This window comes from Portunus trituberculatus, chromosome 14, assembly GCF_017591435.1.
Source record: "Portunus trituberculatus isolate SZX2019 chromosome 14, ASM1759143v1, whole genome shotgun sequence".
Taxonomy (NCBI): domain Eukaryota; kingdom Metazoa; phylum Arthropoda; class Malacostraca; order Decapoda; family Portunidae; genus Portunus; species Portunus trituberculatus.
In genome coordinates, this window is record NC_059268.1 from 3,714,098 (window position 1) to 3,735,480 (window position 21,383).

Below are 21,383 nucleotides of genomic sequence, written 5' to 3' on the forward strand. Positions count from 1 at the left end.
AATATAGATAGGTTGTTATCAATCATATTGGAAGTTAGGGATTATTTGAAAGAGAAAAAGCTGGATGTAATGTGCATCATTGAAACAAAACTGAGAGGAGAGATCCATGTCAACTTTAAATAGGAAATACGAGTATATAACACCTGGAGGAGAGACACGAAGGATAAAGGGGAAGGAGGAGTGCTTATAATGGTTCATGATAATATATGTGTGGAGGATGTGCAATATGGTGAGGACAAAGTGGGAGTAACAATCAAAACAAAAGATTTGAAGAAGAGAAAAATTATAGTTACATATGTTCCACCAAAGACTAATACATGGGGAACAGAAGAACATAAAGATATGCAAAGAGAGGTGATAAAGTGCCTAGACAACATGATAAGAAAAGATAGAAAAATACTTTTAGTTGGAGACTTTAACTGTAAAAAAGTAATCTGGAGAGAGATGGAAGTAATGGATAATGCTGGGCAGTGAAACGAGAAAGTGTTACAGTTGACTATGGTTAATGCAGTGGACCAGTGGGTGGAGGAGTCAACAAGGCACAGGGGGGAAGAAGAACCATCGTTTCTTGACATAGTTTTCACAAAGAAACCAGAGTCCCTTCCAATCATACAATACCTTAGTCCAATGGGGAGAAGTGATCATGTGACATTTGAGATGCAAATTCAGGAGGAAGATGACTTAAGTTACAGAGAGGACCATAAAGGAGAGAGAGAAAACTATGCAAGGGCAGATTTTGAAAAATTAAGGATCTATTTTTGCTGATATTGAGTGAAGTAATATTATGTACAGAAAGACAGTACAAGGGAAATATGACATATTCTTACAGAAATATAATGAAGGAGTAAAAAAGTTTGTACCTGTTTATAGAGTTCAGAAAAAAAATACATGCTTGGTACAATGCTGATGCATACAATCGAAAAAGGCAAAAGATAAAGCGTGGAAGAAACTTATAAAGCAGAGAAATTACTATAACATATGGCAGAACAAAGATGCCAGAAATTAATGTATTAGAGTAAGGAGAGGAAGAAAGAAACTTTGAGAAAGATGTAGGTAGTGAATAAAAGTAAAGATAAACCCAAACTTTTCTACAAGTTTATAAATGGCAAATCAAAGAATAAGGAAAAAAATAAAAAAAATAATTAAAGAAGGGAAGACATACCAAACAAAGAAGGAATTGTGCGAAATAATGAATGAGCTTCAAAACAGTGTTCACTGCAAAAAATGATTTCACAGAACCTAATAGGACAATGGATTACCAAGGATTACAGGAGATTGCAGTGCACAAAGTGGATATTGGAAGACTATTGGATAAGTTGGAAGTCAGAAAAGGAATGGGGCCAGATAGTGTATCAGGCTGGGTGCAAAAAGAATGTAAAGAGCAACTACTGAATCCAATTTGGGAAATAATTACAAGTTCAATAAATGAACAGAAAGTTCCACTAGAATGGAAGAGAGCCAACGTAATACTGATATTTAAAGGAGGAAAGGACAATGAACCACTAAATTACAGACTAGTGTCACTTACAAGTGTCTTGGGGAAGTTGTGTAAAATAATCATCAATGAAAAATGAGTTAAATTTCTAGAAGAGGAGCAAGTCACATCAAACAGACAATCTGGGTTCAGGACAAGGCGTCATGTGTATCAAACTTATTGCAGGACTTGAAAACAGAGATGGATGGGTAGACACATTATACCTGGATATTGAAACAGCTTTTGATAAAGTCCCTCATAGAAGACTACTTTGGAAACTAGAGAATATAGGAGGGCTGCGAGGAACATTGCTCGAATGGACAAGATATTATTTGAAGGATAGGGAAATGAAAACTGTGATCAGAGATACGTACTCAACTTGGGGTAAAGTAACCAGCGGAGTGCCACAAGGGTCAGTGTTAGCCCCCATTATGTTTCAGATTTATGTAAATGACATTCATGTTGGGATAAACAGTTATATAAATTTATTCACTGATGATGCAAAGCTGCTAAGAGTTATCAAAACCAGAGAAGACTATCTGCTGTTGCAGGAAGATATAAACAAGATCTATGAGTAGAGCAGGTAGTGGAAATTGGAGTTTAATGCCAAGAAATGTCACATAATGGAACAAGGAAAGAGTAAAAGACCGGTATGGAACTATTTGATGGGAGAGGAACAAATAATGAAGACTAAAGAGGAAAAAGATCTGGGAGTGATCATACAGGAAAATCTAAGCCCCGCAAAACACATAAGCAAGATATTTGGACTATCATATAAAATGTTGACTAATATAGGAGTGGCATTTCACTACATGGATAAAGATATGATGAAAAAAATCATCACAAGCATGATAAGTCCAAGGCTGGAATATGCAGCAGTGGTATGATCTTCAAGCTCTAAAAAGAATGTTAGAAAATTAGAAAGAATACAGAAGATTGCTACAAAGATGGTGCCGAAATTAACCCCTTCGCTACCGATGACATACTACAGTACGTCACATGAAATTTACGCTACCAAATCGATCAAGTACATACGTACGCCATCGCTCCAATAGGGCTTCATCTACTCGGTTTGCATGTTCTTTTTATGATTAAGTGACAAAGTGACTAAATAGCACCTTTTGTTTTCAAGGACATTGGGTAAGTTGGCTTTTGGGGAGAGGGGGAGGATTGTGAGGCCTGAGGGGAAGGGTGGTGGCCGGCGGGCAGTGTGCCAGTGTTGCGTAATGGTGTCGTTATTGTCATCCTTGAGTGATTCTGAGGGTGACCTGGATCTATTAGATGAATTACAGGATTCTGAGGAAAATGACTCAATCAGAAGGCCTCATTAGTGACTCAGATGAGGAATTTTGCCAGAAAATGACAGTGTGGCCAGTAGCTCCGAGGACGAAAGTGATGGAAGTGGCGAGGATGACGAGCGGCTACGCAGCCCTGCACTGCATGCTTCCCTCCACACTTTCTCTCTTATCTTGATCCCTTTGCTGACTAGCGTCTTGGTACTGTTCCAGTCCTGACTGAGGATTTTTCTGGAGTTCATCCTGATGTACCAAGGAATGACATGAGTGCTTTGAATTGCTTCCAGCTATTCATGTCAGACGAGGTGGTAGAGTCGCTGTGTTCGTGGACGAATGTCCGTGCAGCTAAGTTTTTTATGGACAACCCAACAATAAATCCCAAAAAATTTATGGGAAAAAAGTGGCTTGATGTCACAAGGGATGACATGAAAAGTCTTTCTATTTCAGCACCCCCAAACAAAACACGGTGCGGGGGGGTGGGAGTTGTGCAGCACGGGAGTGACAGAGTCGGTAGCGAAGGGGTTAAAGGACTTCACATATGAAGAATGACTGCAGGAAATGGGACTGCCAACCTTACAAGACAGAAGAGAACGTGGGACCTAATAACAATGTATAAGATAGTAAATGATATTGAAAAGATAGACAAAGAAGACCTGGTCCTGTTGACAGAAGATGGAAGGACAAGAGGACATGAAAAGAAGATCAGGGTGAGGCAGTGTGTGAAGGATATTGGAAAATACAGTTTTCCACACAAAACGGTGGAAAAATGGAATGCATTGGATAATGAAGTTGCTACAGCACATAATGTGCATAACTTTAAGGAAAAATTAGATAAATGGAGATATGGAGACAGGACACTATGAGTCCCGCTTGAACCCTGTACAATACAACTAGATAAATACAACTAGGTAAATACACGCACACTCACTCACCAAGATTCTTTATAATCAGGAAAAGCTCCATAAATACAAAAGAAAAGAAGAGCTATTGTTAAGTATAATAAAAGATTTTAAAGGTTAAAGAATGGGAGTGCTCACTTACATCCTTGACTATAGAAGCTAAATGAACATATTTACTGTTACAACCACTTTCATGAGACCAATGTCTATTCAAAGCAAGGTCACACACGAGAGGGACTCACCATTATACGCTCATATCTCATGTGGAAGGTGTCCTGCATGATGTCCCTGCCCTGGATTCTGATAGCATCATAGATGAGGTAACGTGGATATTTCATTCCAGTCTGGGGATCTGTGTCTATGACCATTTCCTGTGGGCAATTTCTTCATATAAATTTTAATTTGTAACAGTGTCAAGTCACAACCTTCCTACGGGGTGAAACAAGCATGCTGTTACTGCTAGTCATTTTTACAAAATTTACAAATCCATTACCTGAGGAGTAATCACATTATTAATCAAATTTTTTAAGGAACACATGGTTCTGTGGTATTGTGGTCTATTCATGGCTAAAGGTTACATCTTCATTCAATCCAGACTCACTGAGGCTGAGAATGATAGCACTTTCATAACCTAAGGAAAATCACATGATCTTTGCTACATAGCTTGAGATTTTATTAAAGTTTGATTATTAGTTAATTCTGAAAATATGACGAGAAAACACAGTGATCCCTTAATTACTTGTACATTACTAACTCTTCATATCATATGATTGTGATAAAGACTAAACAAGAAGGTGAATGTGTCAAGGTTTCTGATGAGTTTGCAAAGGTGAAGGTATTTAGCAAATCATGTATCCCCAAAGCCCCACTGGGGGTTCCTTACTGTCATCAGCACTACTATCTAAATGTTCAATAATCATGTGGCACATCCTCTAAATCCTCACTCTTTACAGACCAATATCAAAATACAGCATATGGCAAAAATAAATTCACATATTTAGACAAAATAGAATTAGTAAGGGGTGAGAAGATAGGGAGCTGGTTACCTTACCCCATCAACTAAAGTGTCAGAGAGATGGACCATGAGGTCATGCTTCTGTCTAAATTCCACTTCAGGTGCCTGGAAGATGCAGTGATCACGGTCAGCAAAATATACCTCACGACGACCAGCTGTTGGAAATATATGACAGTTAAATTAATCTTCAAGCAGAATTGATTAGTATAGCTTAAATCTTCACCTACTGTTGAGCAATTTAAAATGACTAGACACCATATTTTGGGATGCCCTACATGTTATGAATCTCATATTTTATACCCAACAAAATGTTTAGCAATGACTGGCAGTAAAGATTGCACACTTGTAGCACAAAAAGTCATAACTGTATCATGTACTACCACAGCAATAAATTATGTCATGCTTTACACTGATTTTCATTTACAATAAAATTGTGATAACAACTGGAATCAAAATGAAATTTTTTCTTGCCATAAGTGTTAAGTCATTATTTGCAAATCAGAACTCCAAATTAAATAAATTACATGAAAGGAAGAATGATCAAAAAGACATATTTCAAAAGATGATGAAATATTTTGATACACAAGTTTTTCACATGGAATTAAGTTAACTTTGGAAGTAAAAATACTCTGTCATTATTAATCTAAATCTCTAATAAGTTTTACTTAAACAACAGAGCTTTTCATTAGACTATGAGTATTCTCATTCTGAACAATTCTTAGTTGATATAAGAGATCATACAAAATATATGAAGTACTGTTTATTATGGACTGAAAGATTATTATGAAATTTTACTTTTTCATATTTTGAAAACAAATATAAACAATTATTTTTCTTTTCTGGGCCATAGCTAATTTGCACAATTATGTAAATATTTAATTTTCATGCATTTCTTCACATGCCCATAAACTACAACAGAAATATAATTTGTCTCTATAAGTTATGATATATGATAATAATGTCTCATTGAATTTGGAATGAGAAAAATTCTGAAATTCCACTTTTGGCTTACAATAGTAAACCTGATATAGCAGTGGTTAGTGTATTTGGCACACAACCAAGATCAGAGCTCAGATTCAGATCCCAGGGCAGACAGGGACACTCTGGTCCAGCCTCTTTACACACTGTAGGCATCTACCCCAGGCACACTGCGCAAGAGTAATAATTGTGAGGCAGTGCCTATAGTTAGTGGTACAGAAAACCTGGCTGTGATGATAGTTAAAAGAATGAGAGAGAAAGATTAAAGAGACAAATGATAATCTTTTACTTACCTATAAGCATCATATATCTTGTGCCATCAGCTTTCCAGGACACTCGATATGGCTTTTGTCCAAGAAGTGAGAGATTCTCTTGGTCCATGCTCACTGGCTGACATCCCGGAAACCCATTTCTATACACATGAGGCAGACGACAATTTTTCAGGTAGGAGAAAATAATTTACTAATTAAAGATAATGATCAAATTAATACTTATAGATTACGATAATACAATATGAACTCTTGAGAAGGAATGATGCTCCAACTGTACATCTCCAATGCCTCACCCTTTCCAATGGCACATCTGCTGGATCTGCTTCTGGAGTGCTCTCAGTTTGGGGTTCTCAGTGATGGGGATGACACCTTTGATGCCCTCCATGAATGTAGGATCCTTCTTTTGTCTCTCTCTCTTCCTGCCACCACCACCACTACCACCACCACCCCCCCTTGAGCTGTCTCCATCATCCCCTGTACTGTCATCATATTCTGGAATAGTATGTTTATTCTTGTATAATTTGTTTATTTATGACAAGCTTTCTGTAATCATTAATGATGGCAAACACTTGATTGAGTAGGAAAACTAAACTTTAGTGACCTTATTTTCTTACGTATTTATTATACTGACAACTACTATATGTTAAGGAAGCCTTTGTTGACAAAACAAAATTCATTTTAAACTCTGAAATACTTTTATGGGAGTGTACACTGCTGGTCAGAGCAGAAGGTGCGGTACCTGTGACATCCTGTGAAGGAGATTAATGACACAGAAAATGTTTCAATGAGGGTATTCACCTAAACTAGTAATTGATAGGGTGCCCTCGTGCCTTCTTGACCTTTTTAAGTCCCTTGGGAAGTGAATCACCCAGGTGGTGGAGATACTGAGCGTCAGTATTGTCCCATATGTCCCGAATAGTGGCTTGGAGGCGTGGGAGGGAGGAGGTATCTCTTTCCTTTAGCTTCAGTTTTATGTACGCCCAGAGATTTTCTATAGGGTTAAGGTCTGGCGAATTTGCGGGCCAAGGTTTTAAAAGGCTGACATTGCAGAAATCAAGCCAGTCAACAATTAACTTTGCCATATGGCACGGTGTACCATCTTGCATGAAGGTATCAGCAATGCACTTTTCTATACACTCGTCTAACTTATCTAGAATTAGCTCAAAGTAGTTATTTTGGTTCATACGAACATTCTTAGGCAAAAACACTAATTTTCCAAGACCATAGTAAGAAAAACAACCCCACACCATCAAAGAATCTGGGTTTTACTGTGTGTGTTGTCTTGCGTGGATCGTAACAGGTTACTACCGGGTCTGCGGTACACACGGTTTCTCTGGTTGTCTGTAACGTGAAAGCTTGCCTCATCTGACCAAAGTACCCTATGCTACTTACCTACTTACTTACTTAGTCCCAATCTTTGTGCTGAGACACAAAATGCAAGTGTACTGTTAAGGTGACCATTGTAAAAGCAAGGTTTTGAAACTGCGCGGCAACTCCGTTATCCCATGTCGCCTTTCACATATCTCTGTACACTTCTTTCACTCATTCCAGCCAACAAAGAGGGTTCCCGGCCTTAAGTTCCTTGCTGTGTATGCAAGGGTTGGCCTCAAGCTGTCTTCGAATAATGTTCAAAGTTATCTAGATCACACTGCTCTTACGCCCTTCAGGCTAGTAAGGTGGTGGCGAAGTGTCTCTTCCTCCCTCACGATAAATTATGGTCCAACGTTGAACAGTTCTGAGAGCTATGCCAGTGTTCGCGGCAATTTCTTGATTTGAGTTATTCTCCCTCACTTAGGCACAAATGACCATGGGCCTTACTAATTAGTTTCCAAGGTCCCATAACAGGTAGTAACAGGGCACAATGGTAAGCTCATGCATCCACATAAAGGGGCCGTGAGGGGGGATGAAAGAAAATTCAAATTCAAGCACATGATCCACAGGCGAACGTTGACTAAGGAAACATATCATCTACTTTGATTACTAGAGCTGCAGAGTTGTCACATATCGACATACGAATCCCACCGTATGTTTAGGAGTTAAGAAGGGATGAATGAAATTTGGTCAGAGTGTCGTGGTCCCTTTCGCGCCTTCCACTCTGACCAGCAGTGTAGGTGGAGAGAGGTAGGGGTGTATGAGAAATATTGAAACAAGAAGGAAGTGGGAACGGAGAGGTGGACTTGGAGTAGGGTTGACAATAGTGTGGTAGTTTAATCTACATGTCACATCTTCTAATCAATGATATTCATCTACAGTGGAGACTCAATACTCAAACTTAATTCGTTCCAAATGGCCATTTGAGTATTAAAAAATTCAACTATTGATACCTATAAATCAGGTAATTCATTCCAGCCATTGCCAAACACCCAAGTTTAGAAAAAAAGCAGCGGTTTATTTTGCAGTTAGCCTGTCTTTCATGGGCTTGTGTCCTGACAAACACTTCTCTTCCTTTGTTATATAGATCATGTTTAGTATTTCTTTTTTTTTTCAAAAACAGGCCAGTTTCATCACAATTAACCCCTAAAACTCGAGAATGTTGGGATTTTTAGCTCACGCTAACTCGGGAGGTTTGGTGAGAAACACACAAAATAGCCTGTATTCACATACTGATTACTCTTGGAAATTCAATAAACAAGTGAGAACAAATGGTGTTCTGCCCACAAGCAACTCTTCCTCTTTGCAATGCAAAAAAAACAGAAGTCTCTAGATGCTATGGTTACCAAAATATCAAAGGTTGAATGAGGTGGTATCATCGGTGTACGTGGCCTTGCATCCGATCGGGTCCAGCGGCCTTGGCTAGAGTGATAGTAAACTGGCCCCTTGTATACACTCTCTCTCTCTCTCTCTCTCTCTCTCTCTCTCTCTCAATCAAAATGTTCGCAAAGTGATCTAATTTGTATATCCTTTGCAAAAAAAATATATAAAATAGTAATACACACAATAGGAGTTGCAGGTGGTGGTGGTGGAATGTCCTCCACCCCCGGTTTTTTTTTTTTTTTTTATTTACTTATTCTTTTTATTTATACCATGTGGGCTTTTCAAGGGAATTTATGGGCTAAAGGGGATACTTTTTAGGGTACCTCCTATCTCAAAGCCCACCCGCTAGGAAACTGTTGCCCCAAGTGAGGAAGCCCAACCTACACTCGGACCGTGGACAGGATTTGAACCCATGCACTTGGAGACCCCTTGGACCCCAAAGCAAGTACAGTTCCACTGGTTGAACCTCCTATATCCGTATCAGAGCCCAGAACATCACTATCTTCACTCTCTTTTATTGTAGAAACTGTTAATTCCTAAGCCCTTCTAATACCACTCTCATTCAAAAGTTGTCTCCCCGCAACATCGCAAGAGACCCGAAGTGTAGAAGTAAGGCACGCGGGAGAGGTGGTGGAATTGGACACTATGAAATCACTGTCACTCCCACCATCCATCATGTGAGCTGTGACACAGTGACGTATAGCATATGTTTACTCCTGACTTGGTGGCTCGCCATGCCTCACAACAGAATGAATTCCAGTTCTTTTCTTGAAATTCACAAACCACCCTTTACTTGCTTTAAGATCATCATTGGAATCAGATGTAGTATCAGAAATAAGATCACGATGCAGCAGCCTAGCCTTCGCACAAATTATGCCCTCTGACAAAGAATCACCGGCCATCTGATTTGGCTTATCCAATCAACAATTTTTCCATTTCTTCCACTGCCGCAGCTAGGTTACTTAAATTGTCTTTTCACACCAATCAACACATCAGACTTTTTAGTGAGCTGTCTTTTTCAGTATTGTGGCTACTGTAGATTTAGCCATACAGTACTCAGCTACAAGATCGGTTATTCTTCCTCCTTTCTCGAATTTATCAATAATCTCCTTTTTCCTTTTGATGGTTGTCACTACATTCTTTCTTGTAGGATTATTCTCACCACTAACAAACCTCTTTGGTGCCATTGTAAGCTATAAAAAAAAAAAAATTAATTAAAAAAAAAATGCGGAGAGAAAGTGCAGGACAATGTTATTCTTACGACAGCGAAGGATAACCTGGCTGCGGTGGACTGGTGGGGCACATGAGGCGGCGGGAAGGGAGAGATCCTTTGTTTACAGCCAAGTGGATGGACGTTCGACTAATAGGTATTTTTTTTAATATTAAGTCAAACTTTTGCGTTCGACTATTTAGACGTTCGAGTATTGAGTCTCCACTGTATTAAGAATCCCTAAAGTTGACATGTCACTATCTATAACTAAGGGTAGGAAGATTGCTTCATTAAGTATTGAGCTGACTGTACATGTGTAAAGCTTAGGAGTGGGCACTGAGTACTCTTACCATTACACCAGTCAGGGAGGGGAGGAGCAGGAGGTGCTTCATTAGGGTTGTCTCCAGACCTCTCATACATCACACGCAGGTAGTCTCCCTTGTAGATACCTGGTGGCCTAGAGAGGAGATGGTTCACAAAAATATGAAATCTAATGCACATATTGTTATCAGTCTGCTAAGGTCTAAGAGATAAAATTCAATAGTAATGTAGATTTTATTAAATCTGTTAAGGCAGTAAAATGACAGCTAGCAATGTTATGGAAGTAGATCAAAACTAATCTACATTGTACAAGTATCAACATCTTCCTTTGACTTCATTACCTCTAAGAACAAAAGCATTCTCAAACACATTCAAATATATCCTCTTAGTATTGTGATTCAATGGGAAAGAGATGTGAAAAATTGTAAACCTGAACAAGTATATATTAAACAAAATTCAACAAGATCTCTCAAGGCAAGAAATTAGTAATAGAATTTTTTCCACCGGGTAAATGATACATCATAATAACCTTATTAACAAAATGAGATATATAGTTAAAATAAAAATTTCATGGACAATAGAAACATAAGTCAATAACATGCACTTACCTAGCCTTGGCAAACTCACTGAGGGCAAAGTCTACACCCCAATCATGTTTGTTGATGAAAAAGGAGGCAATCATGAATCCTGAACGATTGAAACCATGAGTGCAATGAACACCTGCAAGCAAGACATAAATAACACTGAGTAACAGATAAAACTCCAACTAGTGCCAAAGCCTCAATGAGACACCCTTCTGTTGTAATGAAAAAATTTTCTTCTCTCTTTTACACACAAATCTTACAATAAAAGAAAACTAAACTCTATCAAATGTTAATTTAAGTCAGTGAATGTAGTGAAATATCTATTAGAACAAATATAAGTCAGTTAACAAAAACTACACAAGACAGACATTTCCTGCACAAGGAAAATTGCCTTAGATTCACTCCATCATTATTTCAAATACACTAATCAGGAAGCTGGCTCACCAACTATCTCTAGGGGAGATTTCCTGATGAATTTTTCACATATATCAGTGAAGAGATTAACCTGTTCTTGGTTGGGACACTCTCCATGGCCCCGGCACTTGAGCTTGACGTAGCGAGCACCTTCTTTCTCTACAAGGCTGCTGTCATAGAACCTTTTGGTGTTGGTCAGATCCACCCACAGACCAATTTTTACCTGAAAGTTAAAGATACGTAATCATTGTGACTTATCTAATGAATTTTTCAAGCCTTAGTGAGTAAATATGCTGTGATTATATTGCAACTGAATAAATATGGCTCCCCTAACACATAGATTTGTCAGGGAGGCAGTGGCCTAGTGGATAAGGTGGTGAGTGTGGGATCGGGCAGATGTCCATGGGCAGATTCGAATTCCACCACGTATCGCCTCAAAACTTTGCCATTTGTCAAGTAGTTTAAAGTTACCTACATGTCATCATGATACCCAGGTTCTAGTTGGTTACACCAAAGATGCACTAGGGTGGCAATATGGGCCCTAATATGGGTACCACTATGAATAAAATTGCTTGCACCACTAATGGGTGGAAGCTGAACAGCGCTTCCCATACTCCTCAAGTATACCTACATGCGCTATAGGCCAAAACAGAAAAAAATATATAAATAAATAAATAAAAATAAATAAATAAATAAATAAATAAAATAAATAAATAAAAAAAAAATAATAATAGTAATAATAATATCTTTCAAGATTACTCAAGTCTTATCATTTAGTTCTTGGTCTATCTTTTTCCTCCCTTATTTCAATCATCTTTAAGTTGCTAATCTCCTATTCTAACTATCCATCTGTCTGGTCTTCTTTCTTCATGCTAAGACCCTCAACATATTCCTCTAATATGACATGTCCTGCCCATCATTTTTTCTTATCTTATCATGTAATACCACACACTACACATTGTTCTTTCAATCTTTGTAGACTCTTGACTCCCCATTTCCAAGCCATATAACAAAACTGTTATCAGGCAATGATTGGAGTTTTTCAAATACAGGTAACTCTTGATTTACGCGTGTTTAATTTACGCGTTTTTGTTAATACGCGAACAAAAAAATACTACAATTAATTAAATTTACACTTTGCTTATACGCGATTTGGCCCAACCGCATTTTCAAACTGAGCACCAGATGCAATTTCAAACTGCGCACCAGAGAGTTCCGCAGCTGGCCAATAGGTGGGAGCTCCGCTGCCATGGACACACTCTTCTACTACACAGTGATGCAAAAAGAATTTTCCAAGAAAAGTGCCAGACCACCATGCTGCAGTTTTTCAAGAAACCACCAGTGGAAGATGTAGTACCAAAAGAGGATGTGGACAATCCCATGGAAGCGGAGGAAGCAGAGGAAGAGCAGTTGGATGATGATGTCCTTGACTACGAGGTGGACAGCAATGGTGTGTGCTTGTGAGGGATCAATTAAGACATTGGTATCCTGCATTTATTTTTCTACTAGTGTTTACTTTTATACTGTGGGGTTATTTTTGATAAGTGGATTTTTAATAAAGTGGAAAAGCTCAGAGGAAGATGATGACTGGCTGTGGTGTGAGTGGTGAAGGCAGTGACGCAGTGAGTGTTGTGTTTACATATTCTTTGTTTTGTTGTATTCTCTTATCATTTTTTGCTTTCTCTTATTATTTCTTGCTTTTCCCTTTACTTTAAATACACTTCTAGTATTTAGAATGGTAAATAATAAAAACATGTTAATTTAGCCAAATGGAAAAGCTCATAGGGAGATGGTGACTGACTGTGGTGTGAGTGAAGGCAGTGACACAGTGAATGTTGTGTTTATGTATTCTGTTTTGTTGTTTTCTCTTATTATTTCTTGCTTTTCCCTTTACTTTAGATACACTTCTAGTATTCAGAATGGTAAATAATAAAAACATGTTAATTTAGCGTATTTTGTGCAAATTTTTTTGGACCACATCCCCTATCCCCCCTATTATCTATTGTTTCTTATGAGAATTACTAGTTTATTTTATGCGAATTTTGATACACGTGATGCCTCTTGGAACGCATCAATTGCGTAAATCGAGTTACCTGTATGAGTGTTGAGTACTTTTCAGAACTTTCTTGACAAAAACAAGAGAGGAAAAATGAGAAAGCCTTATACTATCATACCTTGTAACTTTTCATAGAGGCAAACAGCATTTCTGGTGAAAATCTGTGTTCTGGAGGAACCTGATCGTCGAACCTTGAGCTGAGGGGAGTCTTGAACACTAGGAACTTCCCACCAATGAGGTTCTGGCTCTTCCTGGGACAAAGTAGCCATCGTGGTGGAATAGGTCCAGGGGTTGATCTGTCCCCCTCTCCCCCAGACATCTATGGAACGTAAATTATTCTAGTGATAAAAATCTTTGAGAGAGAGAGAGAGAGAGAGAGAGAGAGAGAGAGAGAGAGAGAGAGAGAGAGAGAGAGAGAGAGAGAGAGAGAGAGTGGTGAAGAACTTTTTTTCAGTCAATTTCTATATTGTTTTAATCAGATTAATTTTTCTGGAAAGTATGAACTGACTTGATGATGAAGCTTATATAACTCTTTTCTTGAGGAGACTGGTGCAGAGATCACTGGACTTAGAAAATCTCAAAATCTGCAACACACTTGAGTACCATTACACACTGTGCAGACACTGTACCGACCACATGCATCTGAGCATCTCACAGAGAATAACTAGTTACAAAAGGAGTTGGAGGCTGGCCTAGACGTATGTACAGGGAGGGGAGAGGGCCATAAGTTCTCCCGTCTCCAAATTATATAAGTGTTGGATCATATATATGGTAAGAATAACAAGAGAGTGATGGAACAGAGTAGTGCTGCCAGTCGTATGGCAGAATCAAAACATACGCCATCGTGTGAAAACCAACGGTACATTGAAACTCTGGTTGGTCTAAGGAAACTAACAGATGATGTTATGGACAAGGATTTTTCTAGATTCAGGGATGAACGAGATAATATGAGAAGACTGATCAATGTGGAAAGGGAATTAAGGTATATGAAGGAGGTGATGTCCAGTCTAATGGACAAACAGGACCAACTGATAATGGAAAACACAGACCTAAAATTGATATTTGCAGAATGTGAGAAGGTCAGTGCAATAAATCAGGGATTGAAAGAGATACAAGAAATAAAGAAACAAAATGATGTACTAAAAGCCACATGCCAAGATTACGAAAGTTCCTTAAGGAGCTTGCAGGTTAAAGTGCAGGACAGGATTGTAGACAGGCCAGAAGGTGGATTGTGTGATAACAAGCTGAAGGAACTAAGAAATTAATGGAAACAGGAGCAAGAAGAGGAAAAACTAAAATTTTCAGAGGTTGTAAAGACACACTCAGAACACGAAAGTAGCAGTAATTAAAGTTATTAAAGAGAAAGAAAAAGAAGACTTGGTGTGGGATGCAGCACATGATTTTTGGGTTGAAGGAAAAGAAAAATTCAAACAAATTCATGAGAGAACATGAAAAAACAAACGAGTACAAGACAGCGCACAAGAATTATACCAGGAGGTGGAGGAAGTGATCATGCTAGGATGATACAGTGAATGGGTGGGATAGGAGACCAATGAAGGTGAGAATAAGATCCCAAGTGGCTGTAGAGGAAATTATGGCTAAGAAAGTGAAGCTGGCCGATGATAATGAACACAAGGATATGTGGATAAAAAGAGATATGAACTTAGAGGACAGGGAAAAGGAGAAAGTGCTAAGAAGTGAAACTAAGGAAAAAAACAAGAAAAGGACAGAGATAGAGAAGAATTTTTACTGGAGGGTTGTGGATATGAGACTAAAGAAGTGGTACCAAAGGAAGAAAGAGGAGGTCGTGGGGGAGGCAAGAAATTAAGAGTGACTTATACTAATATAGATGGGTTGTTATCAATCATATTATAAGTTAGGGATTATTTGAAAGAGAAGAAGCTGGATGTAATGTGCATCGTTGAAACAAAACTGAGAGGAGAGATCCATGTCAACTTTTAATAGGAAATACGAGTATATAATACCTGGAGGAGAGACAGGAAGGATAAAGGGGGAGGAGGAGTGCTTATAATGGTTCATGATAATATATGTGTGGAGGATGTGCAATATGGTGAGGACAAAGTGGAAGTAATGGGAGTAACAATCAAAACAAAAGATTTGAAGAAGAGAAAAATTATAGTTACATATGTTCCACCAAAGACTAATACATGGGGAACAGAACATAAAGATATGCAAAGGGAGGTGATAAAGTGCCTAGATAACATGATAAGAAGAGATAGAAGAATACTTTTAGCTGGAGACTTTAACTGTAAAAAAGTAAACTGGAGAGAGATGGAAGTAATGGATAATGCTGGGCAGTGGAGCGAGAAAGTGTTACAGTTGACTATGGTTAATGCAATGGACCAGTGTGTGGAGGAGTCAACAAGGTACAGGGGAGGAAGAAGAACCATTGTTGCTTGCCCTAGTTTTCACAAGAAACCAGAGCCCCCTCCAATCATACAATACCTTTGTCCAATGGGGGGAAGTGATCATGTGACATTAGAGATGCAAATTCAGGAGGAAGATGAGATAAGTTACAGAGAGGACTATAAAGGAGAGAGATTAAATTATGCAAGAGCAGATTTTGAAAAATTAAGGATCTATTTTGCTGATATTGAGTGGAGTAATATTATGTACAGAAAGATTGTACAAGAGAAATATGACACATTCTTATAGAAATATAATGGAGTAAAAAAGTTTGTACCTGTTTATAGAGTTCTGAAAAAAATACATGCTTGGTACAATGCTAGATGCATACAATCAAAAAAGGCAAAAGATAAAAGGTGGAAGAAACTTATAAAGCAGAGAAATGACTATAACATATGGTAATACAAAGATGCCAGAAATGAATAGGTATATTAGAGTAAGGAGAGAGGAAGAAAGAAACTTTGAGAAAGATGTAGGTAGTGAATAAAAGTAAAGATGAACCCAAACTTTTCTACAAGTTTACAAACGGCAAAACAAATAATAAGGAAACAATGGAAGAGAGCCCACATAATACTGATATCTAAAGGAGGAAAGGCAACTGAACCACTAAACTACAGACCAATGTCAATTACAAGTGTCTTGGGGAAGTTATGTGAAATAATTATAAAAAAAAAAAAAAAAATGGTCTAAATTTCTAGAAGAGGAGGAAGTCATATCGAACAGACAATTTGGGTTCAAGACAGGACGGTCATGTGTATCAAACTTATTAGGCTTCTACTTGAGAGTTACTGCAGGACTTGAAAACAAGAGATGGATGGGTAGACACAGTATACCTGGATATTGAAATGGCTTTTGATAAAGTACCTCATGGAAGACTACTTTGGAAACTGAGAACATAGGACTGCGAGGAACTTTGCTTGAATGGACAAGAGATTATTTGAAGGATAGGGAAATGAGAACTGTGATTAGAGATACATACTCATCTTGGGGTAAAGTAACTAGCAGAGTGCCACAAGGGTCAGTGTTAGCCCCCATTATGTTTCAGATTTATGTAAATGACATTCACATTGGGATAAACAGTTCTATAAATTCATTCACTGATGATGCAAAGCTGCTAAGAGTTATTAAAACCAGAGAGGACTGTCTGCTGTTGCAGGAAGATATAAACAAGATCTATGAGTGGAGCAGGAAGTGGAAATTGGAGTTTAATGCTAAGAAATGTCACATAATGGAACTAGGAAAGAGTAAGAGAAGACCGGTTTGGAATTATTTGATAGGAGAGGAACAAATAATGAGGACTACAGAGGAAAAAGATCTGGGAGTGATCATACACGAAAATCTAAGCCCCGAAAACACATAAGCAAGATATTTGGACTATCATATAAAATGTTGACTAATATAAGAGTGGCATTTCATTACATGGATAAAGATATGATGAAAAAAATTATCGTAAGCATGATACGCCCAAGGCTGGAATATGCAGCAGTGGTATGGTCTCTGAGCTCTAAAAAAGATATAAGAAAATTGGAAAGGATACAGAAGATTACTACAAAGATGGTGTCAGAATTAAAGGACCTCACATAGCTATGAAGAACGACTGAAGAAAATGGGACTGCCAACCTTACAAGATAGAAGAGAACGTGGGGACCTAATAACAATGTATAAGATAGTAAATGATATTGAAAAGATAGACAAAGAAGACCTGGTGCTGTTGACAGATGATGGAAGGACAAGAGGACATGAAAAGAAAATGAGGATGAGGCAGTGTGTGAAGGACATTGAAAAATACAGTTTTCGACACAGAACGGCAGAAAAATGGAATGCATTGGATAATGAAGTTGTTACAGCACATAATGTGTATAACTTTAAGGAAAAATTAGATAAATGGGGATATGGAGACAGGACACTATGAGCCCTGCTCGAACCCTGTACAATACTAGGTAAATAAAACTATGTAAATACAGCCATATTATGTTTGCCCTGCAGTTTATCTATGTTTATGGCAAGTTCACCAACAAATCAAAGTGATGTGAGTTTTGTTCTAGTATTTGATGCAGTTGTGATATGAAGCTCTACCATTGTATAACTCAAATATATAGAGTAAGGTCATATAAAGGAAAAAATAGCATTTGTCACAAGGTGATGATATATCCCTGGGCCTGGGACATAATATTAGAGATGTACCGATGCATCGGTATCGGTATCAGAATCGGCAGTATCGGCCTATTTTTTGGGTATCGGTATCGGTATCAGCTTATTTTATGCTGATGCTTCCGATACCTAAAAGGAATTTACTACTTAGTGATATATTCGATATAAGATATTGATGAAAACAAATTAATATAATATGGCGTATTAATTTTCCATGGTGATTACCGTATGTCATAGAATACTGCTTTCTGTGGTAATAAGCCACAACCTCTAAATTGGACATGTATGAAACGCATACAGGCTGAACTCCAGCATCCTGTCACACGGTCGGTCATGAGTCACCACGCATTCTCACTGTCTCTCAGTCAGACGCTGCTCCTCCACCCACACAAAGTTCACACAGGTGAAAAGCTTATGTTTTTTAACTATAATCTAAGAATGTCAAACTTCAGATATTGAGAATCCAACAAAATGATTTGGTATATATATATATACAGGCAACCCCCGTTTAACGAAGGTTCACACAACGAAATTTCGCTACAACTAAGGTTTAATTTTACTACCATCTGCTCGTTTAACGAAGTTTCATCCAGGTAATTTTTTTCCAAATTTGAAAGCCCCACCATATCACGCAAGCTGACAGGCTTTTGAATACACCAGGAGCTGCTGGTACTAAGGCCTGCCTCAGGAAAAATCCTGGGACACCTATAGAATAAAGATCAAGATCAAGATCAAGCCTCTCGTGGACAAAACGCACAACACTCACTCCCCAGTCAAAACATAACAGCGTCAGCAGCAGCTTGTCTTCCCTAGCTCAACTTACCACCAAAACGCCCTGCAATTGGCCTAGTGTTCGTAAGAAGACCAGGAAGTCTCTTACTCTCCAAATGAAGCTAGATATTATTCACAGACACGAGAGAGGCCAGAAAACTATAGCAGTGCTGGCCACCATCTTGACTCCATATTATACTGTCTCTATTTTCAAGTCAGCAGACTCTATTAAGAAGGCTGGTGAGACCGTATCTTCCTTGCAAGCTAAAAGAACCACCTGAACTCGTGACTCTACAATGGATAAAATGGAAAGCCATGTGGAAATGTGGTACATAAGTTTTGTATGCAGTACAATGATGCGCACTTTGTTTACATTCCACAGGTTGCCGGTTAGTGTCTTTACCGTTTCACTCTTTCTCCCTTCATAAAGTTAAGATCATCAACATTATAAAGTTACGTACATACATACATTAGTGTACATTATAATGACAAATTAAACTACCTAAATGTTTAACTTCATAATTTTTACTTTCATTAAACCTTTTACTGTAGTATGATGCACTCTCGCTTTGCTTACTCTCAATGGGAGTTCAAATCAGGGGGTTAAACTTGTTATAATCGGTTCGCTTAACGAAGTTTCGCTTAACGAAGTGTTTTTTAGGAACTTAATCCCTTCGTTAAATGGGGGTTGCCTGTGTGTATATATATATATATATATATATATATATATATATATATATATATATATATATATATATATATATATATATATATATATATATATATATATATATATATATATATATATATATATATATATATATATATATATATATATATATATATATATATATATATATATATATATATATATATATATATATATATATATATATATATATATATATATATATATATATATATATATATATATATATATAGTTAGGCATTTTGCATTATTGTAAATAACAGCATATTCTTATTTGATTTATAATTAACAGTGCTAGTGCTAGCCTTTTCCAAGATATCATACTGGAATAGGTGAAAGCTCAAATTATATATGTATATTAATTTTAATGCAAGTTTAATTTTTGAGTTACTTGTGTTAACCTAAGCATGTAAAAATTCCGTAACTAAGAAAGTAACGATTCTGTTTTGTAATCATGTGCATTGTGTATATGTTGCATATTAATTATTTAAGATCATAGCAATACACTAGAAATTTAGAATAAACTAAACTTTTTTCTATTTAATTGAAAAGATTAGGTGAAAGCTCATTTTTCTGAATTGGTCTACTAATGTGTAATGAATTAATATCAAAGGATGTCAGATTTAATTAAAGAGAAACATACACAACAAAATAAGTTTCTTTTGCTAATATTTTGTCTGTTTTACAATTTTAATAATTTTAAAAATATTTTTGATCGCCAAAATATCGTCAATAAAATTAATAATGAAAATGCACAAGACCAAATGGTTGCTAAAGGAGTAAGAAGTAAGAATTTAAAATAACTGACAAGAATCAGAAGACTGAGAAGATATTCATTCCAATTACTGAGTAATTTACCTTTACAAATGGCTTCAAAACATTCTCAGAAGGACTTACAGCATCCCCCAAAACAAAGCCTCCCATCTGATAAAGCTCGCTGTTCACCAACTCATCCTGGTGTCCAGTGAAGTAATCACTATAAGTAGTAGTATCGGTATCAGTATCAGCCCAATTAGATGGTATCGGTATCGGAATCGGACAAAATTTTGGTATCGGTATATCTCTACATAATATTCAGCTTGTTTTGCAACATTTTTGCTTTGCTTTATTATGGATGCTATAAATGTTCCTAATATTTTGTTTTGTTGGTTGGTTTGATGGCACACAAATACTGTAAAGATTTTTTCCCAGCTAATCATGTTCTATGTGCAAAATGAAGTCAGCTGGTGAGACTGGCAGTTTTCTAGAACACCGTAAATGTACCAACTACCATGTACAACAATACCATAAAAAGCATTATCTTACTAATAGTCCTCATTTAAACAATGAGGACTTAGGGAGGGTGTAGACAGTATTTCTGAAGCACTTAAGTTAATCTTTGAAAGATCACTTAGGTTTGCTGAGATACCTCAGGACTGGAAGTTAGCTAATGTTACTCCAATATTTAAAAAAGGTAGGAAGGATGATGCGAATAATTATAGACCGATCAGTTTAACTAGTATAGTATGTAAGATACTAGAGAAAATCATTAAGGGTAGTATTTGGGAGCATTTAAATGAGAATAGATTAATTAGAGATACCCAACATGGCTTTAGATCAGGAGGTCCTGTCTTACAAATTTGCTCGATATCTTAGAATATATTACCAAGGAGTTAGATGATGGAAATAGCATAGATGTTATATATCTAGATTTTAGCAAGGCGTTTGATAAGGTACCGCATAGGAGGCTAGTGTACAAATTGAGACTACATGGGATAGGGGTAGGTTAATTGACTGGATTAGTGAATGGCTTTCTGATAGGAAACAGAGAGTAGTATTAAATGGGGCAATGTCTGAGTGGAAGGAAGTGGTTAGTGGGGTACCCCAAGGATCAGTGCTAGGACCTCTTCTTTTCTTGGTGTACATTAACGATTTAGATTTAGGAATTAGTAGCAAAGTATCAAAGTTTGCAGATGATACTAAGATAGCATGTGCAGTACAGGGTGAAAAGGACAATTACAGAATACAACGAGACCTGGACAGGCTGATAGCATGGGCAGACAGGTGGCAGATG

General features: G+C 37.4%; 1 protein-coding gene across 3 annotated transcripts in view; it reads right to left on the minus strand.

Annotated features, from left to right (window-relative positions):
* The window catches only part of LOC123503527 (mRNA-capping enzyme-like), a 48,483-nt gene that overhangs the window by 23,892 nt on the left and 3,208 nt on the right, over positions 1–21,383 (minus strand). For all 3 annotated transcript variants that reach the window (XM_045253357.1, XM_045253356.1, XM_045253355.1), the window contains exons 2-9: positions 13,391–13,591; positions 11,247–11,439; positions 10,827–10,938; positions 10,248–10,354; positions 6,227–6,425; positions 5,955–6,073; positions 4,720–4,838; positions 3,911–4,039 (exon numbers count right to left, since the gene is read on the minus strand). In XM_045253357.1, coding sequence (XP_045109292.1) covers positions 3,911–4,039; positions 4,720–4,838; positions 5,955–6,073; positions 6,227–6,425; positions 10,248–10,354; positions 10,827–10,938; positions 11,247–11,439; positions 13,391–13,591 — 1,179 coding nt within the window. The remainder of the gene's footprint in view (positions 1–3,910; positions 4,040–4,719; positions 4,839–5,954; positions 6,074–6,226; positions 6,426–10,247; positions 10,355–10,826; positions 10,939–11,246; positions 11,440–13,390; positions 13,592–21,383) is intronic.